Raw genomic sequence first — 15,293 nt, 5'->3', positions numbered from 1 at the left:
GCTGGGGTCCCAGTTCTGCCATTCAGAGTCCCTCCTTTCCTCCCTGGCGTCGTTCACAAACTGGATCTGGGCCCATTCAGATCGCTGCCACGTGGGTCAGAGAAGAAGGCAAAGGCCGGAATGTTTGCAAAGTTTAGCTCTGTCTCCTGCCTGGGGAACAAAATCCTCTGGCAGGGAGGACGCACACGCAGCCGGGAGTTCCAGGCTAACCATGGGCACCAAGCTGCATCCTCCAGCGCCAGCTTTGCCCGCCATCCCCCAGGTCTATGTCAGCCGTGGCCCATGAGAGTCCTTACTGAGGCCATTAAGTGAGGCTGGGGGATTCCAGGTGCTTTCTGGCTCTCTCTTTCCAGCTCCCTCTCCTTGCTTCATGAGCCCCTGTGAAAATGGGGCCACCTGCAATGATCTGGGCACAGACTACACCTGCCGCTGCCGTGCCGGGTACACTGGGAAACGCTGCCAATTGGGTAAGACACCAGCCAAGCATTGTGCCTCCGGGTAGGAACCTTGCATGGTGCACAGAAGGATGCGGAGGAGATGGATGGGAGGCAATCTTCAGGGGAAGGTGCTAGCAGCTGGCAGTACAGGGAGGAGCCTCCTGCAGAAAGCCCACCCTTGACTATGGGCATCCACTCCCCCGAGAGCCCCTCTGTAGATGGGGGAGCAGCAGCAGGAATCACAGGCTGGGGTCCCAGCTTCCACTTCCTTTAATCTGCTCCGAGGGTCCGTTGTCCCTGGGGCTGCTTCTCCCTCCGAGGCCCTCCCTCCTTGGGAGCCAGATGCCTTTTGGTAATGGAATCGCCCCCATTCCGGACTGCTCCAGGTCAGCACTCTGGGACCAAGCTTCCTTGGCCTTCTCCAGAAGGGGGGGGAGGCCGAGGAGGGGCTGGGCGTGAGCCCCGTCCCCAGGAGAGCCTGCGCCCCGGGAGCTGCCCTCCGAGTGTGAGCCCTCCTCAGGGTAAAACCCGGGTGGTTTGTTTAGTTTTTCTCCCACCCAAACATTACGTGGGTGATCAGATGCCAGATTCTCCCAAGCCCGATCACGCGGGCTCCGAACTCTCTCTCCCCAGTGACCGCAGTGCTCTCAGAAGTAACTGTGGCTTTTCTTCCCCCCGGCCACGCTCTCCGCGGCTCTCAGAGGTGGACTGCGGTACCCCCAGCTCAGTGAAGAACACCAGAGTGAGATTCAACTCCACCAAGATGGGCTCCCTGGCCGAATACGAGTGCGAGCAGGGCTACGTCCTCAGCTCCGGGAACAACCCCAGGGTGTGCAGAGCGCACGGCCTCTGGAGCGAGCCCCCGCAGTGTGACGGTGACTGGGCCGTGGGACCGTGCTGAGGGTCTCCCTGAAAATCGGGGGGGGCTGGAGAACCCCGAGTCTAGACCCTCCCTCACTGCTCTGGCTGATTCTGAGCCATGTGACAGGGCGAGCAGGGCCCAATAGTGGGTATACGAGACTAAAGTGGGAAGACTCCACCTTGTGGGACCCAAGACAAGGCTTTTCATTTCTCTGGGCCTCAGTTTCTCATCTGTAAAATGGGATCACTGACTTGATGAAAGGGCCCGCTCTGAATCTATGATCTTGTCTGTGATATGAGACAGACGTGAGAGCTCACGTCACGCAGACTCCTCCTCCTGGTGATGAGGAGCACGTGGCCCCGAGAGACCAAAGGACTTTCCCATAGTTGCGGCGAAGTCCTGATTCCCATTCCAGATCTCTTCCCAGCATATCCGGGCGGCTGCGGTTCACAGAGATGTCTCGTTAAGGAGTGGACATCACAGTGACAGCCTGTCCATCAAAGCCCTTTTCACATGCAGCTGCGTCCCACTGAGTCTTTAACCCCGAGATCCCCACCCGTGCATTGGCCGGCATGGTGCCTTTCATGCCTGCCTCCCACGAATGGTTTGGGGGAAGAGTGAGCAGGGCAGCTGTGCACAAGGTGGTGAGCCCTGCATGGCCGCTCCGGCCGCAGAGGGGACTGAAGCCATTTTTAGGGGCAATCTGCTCCAGCGAGCCCCGATGTCATGTCGGCTTCCAGACTAACAGCTACAATTCCTTCACACTCATTGGCTTCTCAAGGTTTTTACCGGATTTTCCCAAAATCCTCCTTATGAGGATGGGGAAGAGATGTATGATTAGAATAAGAAAATTCCCAAATGAAGAAAATCCCTCTTCCAAAGCTCCTTCTCTCCAACTTACAGTTCAAGAGATCTCTCTCCACCGTGAGGGGCCGGGACCTCCCCAGGACCATCCGAGCTGTGGCCCCTAAAGCCAGCACTCTCCCTGGGCCAGACTGCCCCAGAGCAAATTAACGACCAAAGATAACGTTCCCTCCTTTCTTCCCCATCCTCTCCCCATCGACGCCCGGCGTCTTTTAGAAGTCGATGAGTGCGAATCTCAGCCTTGCCTGAACGGAGGCTCCTGCAAGGACCGGATCGCCGGCTTCCTCTGCGTCTGTGGCTCGGGGTACCTGGGAGCCCACTGCGAGCTGGGTAAGAGGGTCCCCTGGCACTGACCTGGCACCCGTGGGTCTAAGGTCACTGTTAGGTGTGACATCACGAGGAGGTCAATGAGAGAAAGCAAGGTCACAGGGATAGCGCTCTAAGTGCAGGTTATCTATACGTCCCCACACACCGCTGTACATCTCTCTGGCCAGCCATTTCTATGGAGAGAGCTCCATGGGGACTCTACTCACACTCTTCCCAGAAGCATTTTTGTGGTGGCCAAAAAACCCGGGCCCTGGACACTGAGGGGTCCCTCGAACTGTGAATGACCAAGTCCTCTCCGCTGCCCAGAGGGAAGGGAACGGCGCCAGTGAGGCCGTGAGGCAACATTGCCGGATGCACCGAGGGCCGGCCCTGCCTCTGACCAGTCCTGGCTGTGTGGCCCTGGCAGTGCCCCCCATACTGAGGGCATCAGAGTCCAAAGTGAAAATGACCAGCAGGAGGGACCCTGAAAACCGTGGGCGGGCCGCCCGTGGCAAGCGGGCCTTCTGCTGCCCCCGGCTGGGGCCGGCTCCAGGCCGGCCTCTGGCCGCTCCTCTCAGGGCAACTTTGCTTGAGGCCAGTTGGGCCTGGCGGGTGCGGGCCTCCTCCAGGCCCATTCCTTCCTTGCCTCACAGATCTCAGGACGAGCATCTCTGCCGGAGGGGGGGGGTTACTTTTTGGGCTCCGAGCCCCCCCCAGCAGACAGCAGCAGCCCCCCTCCTTCCTCAGACTCTTCCTCCCATGACCTCCCCATGGTCCCTGGAAGCTTCTCGTGGCGTGAACAACCGAGCAAAGCTCAGACCAGTTGTTCCCTGGGCAAGGGGAAAGCCCGAGGTTCCTGTCATTAGACAGAGGGGCCACGGAGTCCCAGTCTTAGGCTCTTCAGGGGGACGGGAGGCTCTGGCCCCCTCTTCAGCACGGGCTTCTGCCCTGGGCGGGGAGTGGGGAGAGGCAATGGCTGTCCCCGGGGTCCCATTTAAGTTTGAAATGCAGGGGGGGGGCTGGTCTGGAGGAGGCAGCAGCCCCTCAGGCCCTTGCTCCGAAATGTCTCTAAGGCCTTCCTCGAGGGCACCTCTGCCCTGTAACCGTGCCAGTCACGCCTCTGGGGCTTGGCGCCTCATGCCAGGGTGGGGCCTGATGCCCTGCCCCCAGCTCTGCCGCCATCACTACCAGGGCAGGAAAGGGAGAAGTCCTCTCCTTGCCAAAGCACTGCTGACCACGTCCATCCTCCTGCTTTCTGAACAGACGTGGACGAATGCCAGTCGGATCCGTGTAAAAACGGGGGGACCTGCCGGGACCTCCCGGGGGCCTTCGTCTGCCGCTGCCCCGATGGCTTTGCCGGAATCCACTGTGAAAAAGGTGAGACCTCCTGGAAGCGCTCCCTGTGGTCCCCGGCTCTGCCGTGTCTGTTGGCTCTGCTCCGCCTCCGGCACTGACCTTCCAGACCCCCGGAGCGCTGAGCTGTTCCTCCCAGAGCCCCCCCTCCTCCTGCAGCTCTCCCCTTGGCTCCTCCCCCCCCCCCCGCCGCTTTAATGACTCTGTGGACGGGGGGCTTGTGTAGAAGTGGACGCCTGTGACTCGGGTCCCTGCCAGCACGGAGGGGAGTGTGAGAACGACGGCGGCTCCTACCTGTGCGTCTGCCCCGAGGGATTCTTTGGCTACCACTGCGAGACAGGTGAGATGTGCTCAGCTGGGACCTGGCGGCCCAACTCGAGAGCTGGTTTCCGGCCGGCAGGATTCGAGCGCGGAGATGAGAATGCCCGAGTTCCAGGCTCGGCTTTCCCCAGTCTGCTGTTGTCCCATCTCTACAATGGGTATAATGCAACTGCCTCTCCGGGGGGCCCCACGCAGTTTTTTATTCTTATTTGCAGATGGCCCAGAATGCCTTGCGTAAGGCTTTTCTGGAGCCCCCCATTGACATATTTCAGGCTCCCTCCCCGCCCCCTTCCTTGCGCCAGCCATCCCAGCATCCGCGTCCTCCCCGGCGCCAGCATCCTCCTCATCTGGCCCGTTCCTCCTCCTCCTCCGTGAGTCTGGATTCCCAGGCTCGGGTGTGAAGTTCTAGAGAGTGGAAGTGGGGGTGGGCAGGGGGCCCTTCTCTCCGCACGCCGAGTCTCGATTGGCCGCCGAGGTCCGATTCGTCGTGGAGCCGCCCGGGAGCTTCAGCTTAGCCCGGGCTCCTCTGCCTTCTCAGGATGACAATGGCCTTTCACATCCCGATTTGTCCCAGCTGCCCCGCAGGAACATGGGTAGAACATGCAGGGCCTCCCATTTTGCCAAGGAGGAAGCCGAAGCTCTGGGAGTTTGTCACGTGGGGATTCGCACCCAGGTCCCCGTCCAGTGCTGGATCACCTTTGTTACCCCCCCCAGATCTGTCCCCATGACTGTCAGCCCCAGACCTCCGTTCTTCCCCATCACAACCCCAGAGTGTGGCTCTGGGCCATCCGGTGGGACCCAGAGATTGCCCCGTGAAATGTCCTGAGCCCGACGACCCCAGAGACCCTCCTCCAGCTACACTGGGCGGGGCCGGGTCCAGACGAGCTGGAGATCTTAACCTCCAGCTCAGCTACTTGCTTTCTTTCTATTTTAATAATTGTGATTCTAAGAAAGCGACCTCAGGATTCCCGGCCCGGCCAAGGGGCCCGGGGGCTCCCCCTTCAGGCCTGCCTCTTCACCTGCAGGAGGAGGGACTGGAATCCTCGGTCCCCGGCCATGAGGGGGGCACAGAGACAGAAAGCGTGCTCCCCCTGGACGCCCCCCCCCCCGCCCGGCCGCTTAACAACTTCCTTATCGACCAAAAACGAACGAGCGGAGCCGGTGCTCGGGTCCTTGTCTCTCAGGCCGTGGAGCTCAGATGAGACGGACCCGAGACAGCGGCTCGCCGGCCCGGGCCACAGAGGGTCTGCTGGCTGCTGCCCCACCTGCGAGGGGGACGGCATTGAAAAGGGGCGCCGGCCCCAGGGCCCCGGAGGGGGTGATGGCTTCGGGCTCCCCCTCAACTTCCCTCCCCTTCCCTGTTCAGCGAGCGATCCATGTTTCTCCAACCCCTGTGGAGGCCGAGGATACTGTCTGTCCAGCAACGGGTCCCACAGCTGCACCTGCAAGGTGGGCTACACCGGCAGAAACTGTGCCAAAGGTAGGAGGGGGGCGGGCCCAGGCCGAGGGACAAGCCCGAGCCAGGGGGGTGCCGGGCCAGCCGGTCTCCAGGAGCCATGGGGCGGGCAGGCAGGGCGGGCCGGGTCTTTCCCACCCCAACTTACGCTTTCCTCCCGTCCTCGCGTCACCCAGAGCTGCTGCCGCCCACAACCCTCAAGGTGGAAAGGGTGGAGGACAGCGGGGTCTCCATCTCCTGGCGTCCCCCCGAGGACCCGGCGGCCAAGCAGACGATCGACGGCTACGCGGTGACCTACGCCTCCTTCGACGGCTCCTACCGACGCACCGACTTCGTGGATCGCAGCCACTCTGCCCACCAGCTGCGGGCGCTGGCCGCGGGCAAGGCCTACAACATCTCCGTCTTCTCGGTCAAGCGCAACGTGAACAACAAGAACGACATCAGCAGGCCGGTGGTGCTCGTCACCCGCACGCGTGAGTGACCGGGCGGGGCGCGTCAAGGTCAGAGGGCGCGGCTGCGGCCCCAGCTTTTCTCCGAGACCCCCGGGGCAGGCGATCTGGCTCCCCAAGCCCCCGTCGCCCTCGGGCCAGCGTCACTTTGGGAAGTTTTCTCACTGTTCTCCCCTTCCCCGCGTCAGTCCGAAATCTGCCCCTTTCCAGCTTTTCCCCCCTGGGCCCAGGTCCGTTCTCGGGCTGTACAAGAGCCACGTGGCGTCCTTAACGTTTCGGACAACTCTCCCATCTCCCCGAGTCCCCTCCACAGGCCGAGCGTCCCCGGGGCCCCCACGAAATGTAGCCCAGCCACAGTCTGCCGGGGAGAGCCTCAGCACGCCCCGAGACGCCATCTCCGGGCACGGGGGCTCGGGGTGCCCGAAGTCAGTCAGCGAGCACAGGGGCATCGGGCCCAGGGCTAGCACGAGGGGAGCTCCCGCTCCAAGGGGGGAGGTGTGCTGACACGGCGCTCGGTGCGATGCGGCCCACACTCCCACAGGGCTGCGCCCGAGTCCCGGGCACCCCCCAACGGACGCTTCGTCCCCCCAGGGCCTCGGCCCGTGCAGGGCTTCGAGATCGCCAACGTGACGGCCACGTCCATCACGGTGCAGTGGGCTCTCCACAAGGTCAAGCACTCCACCGTCAGTAAAGTGCGGGTGTCCATCCGCCGCCTTGGGGACCAGGAGGACCACGCTGTGGAACTGGACAGCACCACGGACAAGTACACGTTCTGGTGAGAGCGCGACCGGACGCGTGGCTCGGACAACGGCAGGCCCCTCCGCTGGCCGTGGCTCGCACGCGATCCGTAGGAGTTTGTATTTCGGGGCTTTGGCCTGGGGAGGACCGGGATGGATCCTCCCTTTCCCGTTAGACCCCGGCTTGCCCGATCACGCCAACAGCCACACCATCGCCCTCCTGTGTCCAACGGCACGAGCGCTCTCGGCCCCGGGGATAAAAAAGCAATGGAAAAAAGCTATCGGCAAGGGGCAGCCCAAGTCTGAGGGGATAGAGAGGGAAGAGAACGGGAACTGGTAAGGAAAAGCTGCAGCCCCTTTCCTCATCCTCTCTCCCGCTTTCCTCAGGGATCTGCTGCCGGGAGAGAGGTACATCATTCACGTGGCCACCCTCAGTGGGCTGGGCACCGAGGACCACCCCTCCGAGAGCCTGGCCACTGCCCCCTTCCACGTGTGGACTCGTGAGTACAGTAACTGGATTTGGGATCAGCCCCCCTGCCCCGTCTCCCCCCTCCACCGCTCTGAGCTCTCTGGAAGGGCCTGGGGTCTCGTGTGGACACATTCTCGTCCCGGAGCCGGCCGTGCTGCAGGACAAAAGCAGTTTGGTACCCCTGGGGCAGGGTTTGGAGTGCGACATCCCTGTGGGTCACCATCACTTCATGGCTTAGACTTGGGTTTTTTTCTGTAATACAAATGACTTGATGCATCTCAAAGAAAAACCCTTGTGAATTTTCCAGCAATTCAATACCCACGGCTAGTTTTTAAGTTCTGTGACAAATGTCCCCGTTGTGCCTCTGCCCGAGGGAAGAGCCTGATCCTAGCTCAGCCCCAAGCTCTGTGTCCCGGGAGGGTCTGGGACCTCGTCTGCCCTTTCTGGAGTCAGGCAGGGCCGGCCTGTGGCCCTGGGAACAAATCCTGGTAGCGGCGTGTTCCGTTCAGGGAGTGCCGCGAGCCCGGAGAATTCGTTTTTTGTATCAAGATTTAGAACTTCTGGAAATGACCTCGGGGGGCTTTCCAGGCCAACCAGGTCTTTTTACACATGAGGAAACAGGTCCAGAAGAGGAAATCCCCTGCCCCGGTCCCCCGGCAGCCAGGTGGCTGACTCTCCAAAGAGCCCCTTCCGCAGCACCCCTCCTAGGGGGGGAAGGCGGACCCGGCGAGCTGCAGAGCAGGGGGTGCTGGGAGTGACCGCCCACCCGCCGAGGGAAGGGGGCTATGAGGGGCCAGCTCTAGCTTCAAACGAGGCACAAGTGGGAGGAGGCAGGTGTTCGAGACAACCGTTTTGTTCCTGCCGAAAGAAATCTCAGCAAGGAATAGAGCAGCAAACTCAGGAAAAACAGTATAAATCCGGCCCCGGACACGTACTGGCCGTGCGATTCTGGCCCTGCCGCTCCACGCCGTTTACCTCGGTTTCCTCATTTGTAAAATGGGAACAATCACAGACATCCTCGCAGGATTGTTCCGAAGATCCAATGCGATGAGGATTGTAAAACGCCGTGTAAATGCCGGCCATTACCGGTCTCAGTAACGATGGTTTTCCTTCTTCCCTTTCTCTTACATCGATGCCTCGGACAGGTCCCCTCTCTCCCAGAAACCTGACTGCTGCGAGAGTCACGGCCACTTCTGCCCACATGGTCTGGGAACAGCCCCCCCCGGGGACTCCTGTGGAGGGTTACATCATCAACGTGACCACCAGCCAGAGCGTGAAGAGCCGCTACGTCCCCAACGGGAAGCTGACCTCCTACACCATGCGCGATCTGCAGCCGGGTCAGAGGTATCGGCTCTCGGTGACCGCCGTACAGAACACGGAGCAAGGTCAAATGCACAGCGACCCTGCCCACCTACACATCGTGACCTGTAAGTTCTAACCGGGAGCCCTGACCTGGGGGGAGAGCTGCCCCTGGGGCAGGGACCTCCCCCCCCCACATGGCACCCCCTGACTGAGCCTAGCACATGAAACGTTACGCTTACGACGGTCGATCAAAACGTCGCAGTCTTTGAGCGAGGAAGGATCTGACACTTCCCGAACCCGAGCTCAGCAAATTCCCATCCAGCCCAGTGTCCGCCGTTTCTAGGGGTAACAGGCAAACTATCACAGACGCTGTGACCGCTTGTCCGTGTCCCAAGTTCAGACAGTCACAGTCTGACCAGGAACCTGGAGCGTGTCCGAGTGGAGCTAGCTTGGAAAGGTTTCGGGTACCGTGTTATGCGCCCGGGCAGCTCGCCAGGCAGGCAGGCAGCAGGCATCCCAGCGAGGGCACAGGGCATCTCTCATCCTCGGGATGCCCGTGTCTAATCTCCCAGAAGTGGAACTGGCCGGGCTTCTGGGCTGACCTGCACGTGGCAGAGTTGATTACAGTGGCAAGAGGTGATGGGAGAGCCAGCCGAGTTCTGTGTGGCCGAAGTCCCGGGGCTGTGGTTGTAAAGCAAGTCTCCCTAAATGTCTGCGATCCCTTGGGGGGGGCGCATCCTAGGGGGGAGTCTCACGGTTCTGCGAGATGCCAGAGGTCTCCAAGTCCCCCGATGAAGAGCTCGGGCAGCCATGACTGTCCCGAGAAAATCCCAGCTTTGTCCTCGGGGACACCTGAGCCCCCTCCCGCGCTCCAGGGCACATCTGTCAGGGACCCCGACATCGGTGTGTAAATGGGAAAAACTGACCCAGGGTAAAGCGAGGAATAAAGGGGTGGGCTGAGAGCCTGAGGATTCCTCAAGCCCGGTATATGGTAGAAGAAATGGAGAAACGGGCACGTGGTGGGATGGAGTAGCCTATGATGTACAGCCAATGAGCAACTGCAGGAGCCGAGGCAGGACCAGGGACCAACAGAGATGTCCGAGACATGTAGGGAAAATGGGAGGAAACCAATGGACAACCGTGTGACCCATTTGTGCCGTACAATGCCAAGAAATCTAAATTAGTTCATCTGATTTGAAAAATGAAGTTCTTTTTATGCTTTTTTTTCAAAAAAAAAAAATTTTTAAAGGAGAGGCACTCTAGAATGGAGGAGAGAAGGAATATGGGAAAAAATTCGGAGGATGTAGAAATGATAGACAACAATAAAAATCTATTTTAAAGGAAGAAAGAAAAACAATGATTTTTTAAAAAGCCAAAACCAGGGTTGATGAAAGAGAACCTAAGGATATCACAGAATGGCATAGTGATGAGGAGACAGAGCTCACACCAGGTGGTTAACCTGTGGGCTGGGGGCGAGGGTAGTGTAGTGAACCACTTTGAGGAGAAGCTGAAACCCATCCCTGGTTCTGCCCGAGGAGGCTCGCGTCCAGGTCTACCCTGTGTGCCCGCTCTCGGTGCCTGCTCTCAGTGCCCGCAGGAACTCACAGCCCTACCAGGCACCCCCCCTTCCCCTGTAAGGACCAGGGCTGGCCCCTCGCCACGGGCTGGGCAGGGCCGGGTCCGTGAGTCAGGGCCTTCTTTCTGCTCGCCTTCTCTGCAGCACAGAGGGACGGCTCTTCCGAGAGAAGATGGAGCCAAGGAGGCCCCCCCAGGGTGCTACGGAACAGACTGCCCCCCTCCTTCCTGCCTGATCTCCGGCTGCTGGCTGACCGCGAGGCTTTGGAGGAGCCGTCCCAGGCCCCCAGGTAGGACGCCTCCGCCCCGGGTGACGGCTTCGGCTCCCAAGTCCCCTCTCCTCGCCACAGTGACCAAGCCCGAAACCCTCTGAGGGTTTGCAAAGCGCTCCACGTGCCTCGTGCCACCTCGGTGCAGGCTCCCCCATCACCTTGGCTCTGTCAGAGAAAGCCGAGCAGTCCGGGCCGCAGACTCGTGGGTGTCTGAGGAAGGTCCGCCCTGCGACGCGGGCCCAGCAGCGTCCCCCAGAGCCCCTGCATAAGACGTGCGCGCCTTGCCGCCATGTCCTTCTGATCGCCGGAGGAGCGCCGGGTCCTGCCACCGGGGATGTCGCCCAGATGCACATTTCTTACGAAGCGGGCTCTCGCCTGCAATGCGGGACGTGGTCTCCAAGCCCGTGTGACCCAAGACAAGCCACGTCCCCTCTCTGGGCCCGGGTCCTCGCCCTCGGCTCGGAGACGCGTCAGGCTCTCTGCGGGACTGCAGCACGAGACAGAGCCTGAGGCGGGGTGCCCGCGGCCAGCGGGGAGGATCAGCTGGACCCCCGGGCTCTCTGAAGGCAGCGTAGTAGGAACTGGGGGGCTCAGCATCCCTCGGACTGCTGCAGGAGAGTGGCCACGAGCCAAAGCACAAATGGAAGGGGCTTTTAAGGGGCTTTTGGTGTGGAAAAAGGCTTCAGCTGGCTCTGATCACGGACTGGGCAGAGCGAGGCGACCCTGCCCCCACTGCAGGAGCGTTTCCTGTTTCTCTTCATAGAATCACTGGAGGACCATTTCTTTTCTTTTTTTCCCTGACGCAGTTGGGGTTCAGTGACTTGCCCAGGGTCACACAGCCAGGAAGTGTTACGTGTCTGAGGCCAGATTTGAACTCGGGTCTGGAGGATGATTTTCCCGCCTGCTCTGACAAAGAGGAAGCTGCCCAGAGAATTCCTGGGTCCCCCTGGACGATAATGAATCAATGCCCAGTTCTCCTTTACGACCTCACAGGGCTCCCTTCTTTCCCAGGTTCACTGAGCTGGTGGATGGCAGAGGAAGAATCAGCGCCAAATTCAGCAGCGTCAGCGTCCCGAGCAAGTCGGTCACCGTGAGATCGCGTAAGTGTCCGGGAGGGCTCGCTCGCGGCTGTCCGTGACCCAGGCTCGTGGCTACCTCCATGCCCAGGGCGCAAGGCCAGTCATACCGTGGCACCGAGTCTGCCCGCCCCGAGAGGCCTGGGCTGGGCAGCGCCACCTGCCAGTAACCTAGCAACCCCAGCCAGGCCGGGCCCTTTCTGCTTAGAAGCCTTCAGGGCCTTCCTCCGGCCCAGCGGCTACGACACACTCCTCGTCTGGCACCGGGGGTCCCTCGGCCCATTCTGTCGTTTGGACCAAGCCCGGCCCCCCACACGTGGGCACGTGGCCCTGCCGCCTCGGAATCTCCTCCACCGCGGGGTCAGTCCCTGCCTCTCACATCAGGGTGTCGGACTAATTCGGGGCTGTCAAACCCAAAGTGAAACATCCCCATCGATATCGACACAATAGACTGCGAGTGACCATAAAGTAACGGCGACCGTGTCATTATGCACATGGTGAAACATTCCCAAGTCCCCGGGAGCGCCGCAGGTTACTTGTGGCAGCCTCCAGTTCTCCCCTCCGGACCAGAGAAATGGGCCACAGGTTGAACCCCAAAGTCGTAGCCGCCCCTTGTAACCGGGCCCGTTGTGCTCTTCCCCATCTTAGAGCCCGAGACCCCCGTGAAGCTGGAGAACATGGAAGAATCCACCAACCGCATCAGCCTGGCCCTGCAGCTGCCCGAAGCCGACAGCAAGCAGGAGGAAGAGGGTAGGTCTGAAGAGAGGGGCGGCCGGGGTGGCAGCCCGGGACGAGTCGGGTCAGGGTCACGGTCCTGTGCAGAATGGGGCTTCCTCGCTGCCAGCGGGGCACGAGGCCCCCTCCTGGCAGGGACGCATGGGCATGGACTTTTATAAGGGAAATGAAAGGAGCATTCGCCAGGTGCTTTCTGGGATGCACCAGGCTGCTCATTTCATTTTTCCAAGTGTCTTTTACTTCCAAAGTCACAGAAGGGGAAAGATAATAGAGTAGCGCTCCCATTGTCTCATCAGACTTAAATTCAGGGGCCTCTTTCCCAAAAGTCAGGCTGCTTCCTCCCTCGCGGGGTGGGCAGCCTTCCCAGCATCCGCTACGAGCAGAGGGCCCTTGGGGGTCCGGGCTCTTCCTCCTTGCTGCGCCCCATCCTGAAAAGCACCGACAAACTCCCGGGGAACCCGAAGGCAGATTCCGCGCCTGCCTTGGGCCAGGCCGCAGGGCTGACCGCTTGTGGCGCTCTGGTTTCCAGATGACCGCAGGAACTGCTCCCTAAACCCCTGCCAGAATGGGGGCACGTGTGTGAGCGGGCCGGACTCCTACAGCTGTGACTGCAGCCCGGGCTTCAAAGGCAGACACTGTGAGCTGGGTGAGTGAGGAGCCCAGCCCGGCCGACACCTCCTGGGCCGCAGGCAGAAAGCCGCTCCAGCCGGGATGTGGGGGGGAAGCTTCCCAGCCTGAGGCCCAGGCCCGTGTCCTCCTGGGTCCGTCAGCATGTGCTGGGACGCCCGACCTAAGGGGGGACGAGAGAGAGGGCCAGCAGCAAGACCCCGACAGCACCCCCAAGAGCCCCAGAGTGCCGGGAAGGGCCCAGGGGGCTGCTTTTACCTTGGGACGAGGGCCCACGGCCACAGGCGCAAAACTGCCTGGATAACACTGGGGGAGACAGTGCATTCCAGAAGCCCCCCAAATGAGAGCACAGGGAAACCCTCCCTGCGGGTTGGTGCCCGTTCCTGAGAGCAAAGCCCAGAGGGCTGGGCTTGGAGGCTGTGCTCTGCAAACTCTGACACAACAGAAGCAGTCCCGTCCATTACCCTGAGCTCAGCCCGCCTATGGCGCTGCCCGCCCATGGCCTCTGCCCACCAGTGGTCTTTGCCCATCCATGGCGGCCCAGGAAGGCCCTGGGTTTTTGTGGCAGGCCGTCCTTGGGGCTCTGCCTACCCCTCCTCAAGGCCATAGGTCTTGAGGGAGGGAAGCTGGAGCCTGGGGACAGATCCCTCCCTGACCCCATTTCTCCTCCCTGCACAGCATGCAAGAAGGTCCCGCACTCCTGCACCCGGCTGTATTCGGAGACCAAGTCCTTTCCTGTCTGGGAAGGAGGAGTCTGCCATTACGTGTAAGTCAGCCTGGACCCCAACGGGCAAAGCCCCTCCCCTGGCTGCCTCCCAGCAACACGCTGATGGGGCGGGGCAACCGAGGGGCTTGGGGGCCCGGTCTCATGGGGCTGGAGGCAAGTCTCTCTGGACCTCAGGTTCCCATCAGTAAAATGGGACAAGTTGGAGTAGGTAACTTCAAGTTCTAAAAGTTGTCACTCTCTCTACAGTCACAGAGGCAGCGCTGACCCCTGCGCCCCTGGGCTCCAGGCCCCTTTTCTCTGGGGAAGCTGAAGAAAAAACAGACTCAGAAAGCGTTTTATATACCCACTACTGCTGTTTAGAAAAATAAAGTGACAAAACCTAATTTTAAAAAGAGGAAAAAGGTCAGGAGGGGCCACGGAAACCAAAAGGCCATTTTTGTTTATCTTGCCAAAGCTCCTGCGCTCTTGGCTTTTAACAAGTGAGACTTGGATTTGGGCTTGAACACTTTATTTCAACACCATGTGGATGTTTCTAAACACTAGAATTCTCCCTTAAAATCCATCCTTACCTAGATGGAGAAATAAGGAGAAAAGTCAGGGCTCACCCCACCCCAACGAATGTATCAAGTCCTCAGGCACTTCCAGGAGAAACTGAGGTTTCAGGCAAATTCTACAAGCAAGGAGCGGCTGTCAACCCCAAAACAGCAGTGGGCCCCCCTCCAGCCAGAGCTGCTGGGCAGAGCCGGCCGCTGACCCGGTTCTCTCTCTTGCCAGGTACAAGAGAATCTACAAAGTCCACCCAGACATCTGCTACAAGGAGAGCTGCGAGGGCACAACTGCTAAGAAGACTCCCAGCAGGTACCAGCACGGGAAGTGTGCTCACCCTGCTTCACGGCCCCAGGGCTGGGCTGGTGGGGAGGGGGTGACCCCAAGGGGGTCAGCCACTGGGTCCCCAGACAGGGTGGGAAGGTATTTACGAAGCCCTCAGCTAGGCCATCCCAAGGGAGGCCCAGGTCCCTCCCAGCTTGCCTGGGGCCTCAGCAGGGCCAAAGGTAAGGTCCAGGGGTCCCTTCCACTTTGGAACGGCTCCGGCTCATAAATAGGAATCCTGGGCAAATCAACTTGTTTGGGAAAAGTCTAAAAACTGGTTTGTTTTCGTATCGGGCTTAGTTTCCCCACCCTTGAGACTTACTGCCCTACAAGAGCACGGCCAAAAGTCAGTCAACTCTAAAATCCGTTGTTTCAGTAGCCACCCTTTTCTCCATTTCAGGAAACAAAGCCACAGTCCGGCAGCAAGGAAGCCTTAAGGTGCGTGAGGGCCTTCTAAGACTGTCCTCGGAGGCCAGGGGGGTTGGAGAAGTAGACACTGGGGCAATGCTCCACCATCACTGAGCTGCTGCTGAATGCATTTCGGTAAAAAGCTCATGAGCAAATCCCGGCCCTCAAGCTAGGCTCCCGGAATGGCGGAAACGCCTGTGAATAGTTTAACATCCAACAGGATGGACACTTTGGGCTCTTGGGACCGTTTCCCTAAGATCTCCTGGGAAAGCACAGGACCTGGCAGACAAAAGGGGCTTAATAAATGCTCACTGACTTGAAGTCCATACTAAGAGCCACAAGAGCAGGCTGAACTAATGGAGAGGCTAACCTCTAGGCTAGTCTAGTGAACCTCCCAGTGGGCAGGGTGCTGGCTGGGGGAAGGAGTGCCAGGCTCCAGGCCCACCT

General features: G+C 60.2%; 1 protein-coding gene across 1 annotated transcript in view; it reads left to right on the top strand.

Annotated features, from left to right (window-relative positions):
- The window catches only part of SNED1 (sushi, nidogen and EGF like domains 1), a 72,331-nt gene that overhangs the window by 52,783 nt on the left and 4,255 nt on the right, over positions 1 to 15,293 (top strand). Inside the window, exons 16-32 of the mRNA XM_074297966.1 lie at positions 354 to 467; positions 1,139 to 1,312; positions 2,380 to 2,493; positions 3,733 to 3,846; positions 4,049 to 4,162; positions 5,510 to 5,623; positions 5,776 to 6,072; positions 6,640 to 6,823; positions 7,173 to 7,285; positions 8,400 to 8,681; positions 10,277 to 10,421; positions 11,415 to 11,503; positions 12,128 to 12,229; positions 12,744 to 12,860; positions 13,520 to 13,607; positions 14,343 to 14,426; positions 14,839 to 14,876. Coding sequence (XP_074154067.1) covers positions 354 to 467; positions 1,139 to 1,312; positions 2,380 to 2,493; positions 3,733 to 3,846; positions 4,049 to 4,162; positions 5,510 to 5,623; positions 5,776 to 6,072; positions 6,640 to 6,823; positions 7,173 to 7,285; positions 8,400 to 8,681; positions 10,277 to 10,421; positions 11,415 to 11,503; positions 12,128 to 12,229; positions 12,744 to 12,860; positions 13,520 to 13,607; positions 14,343 to 14,426; positions 14,839 to 14,875 — 2,282 coding nt within the window. The 3' untranslated portion in view covers position 14,876. The remainder of the gene's footprint in view (positions 1 to 353; positions 468 to 1,138; positions 1,313 to 2,379; positions 2,494 to 3,732; positions 3,847 to 4,048; positions 4,163 to 5,509; positions 5,624 to 5,775; positions 6,073 to 6,639; positions 6,824 to 7,172; positions 7,286 to 8,399; positions 8,682 to 10,276; positions 10,422 to 11,414; positions 11,504 to 12,127; positions 12,230 to 12,743; positions 12,861 to 13,519; positions 13,608 to 14,342; positions 14,427 to 14,838; positions 14,877 to 15,293) is intronic.

This window comes from Sminthopsis crassicaudata, chromosome 3, assembly GCF_048593235.1.
Source record: "Sminthopsis crassicaudata isolate SCR6 chromosome 3, ASM4859323v1, whole genome shotgun sequence".
NCBI classification, from domain to species: Eukaryota; Metazoa; Chordata; class Mammalia; order Dasyuromorphia; family Dasyuridae; genus Sminthopsis; species Sminthopsis crassicaudata.
This window is presented reverse-complemented; position numbering and strand designations above follow the sequence as displayed.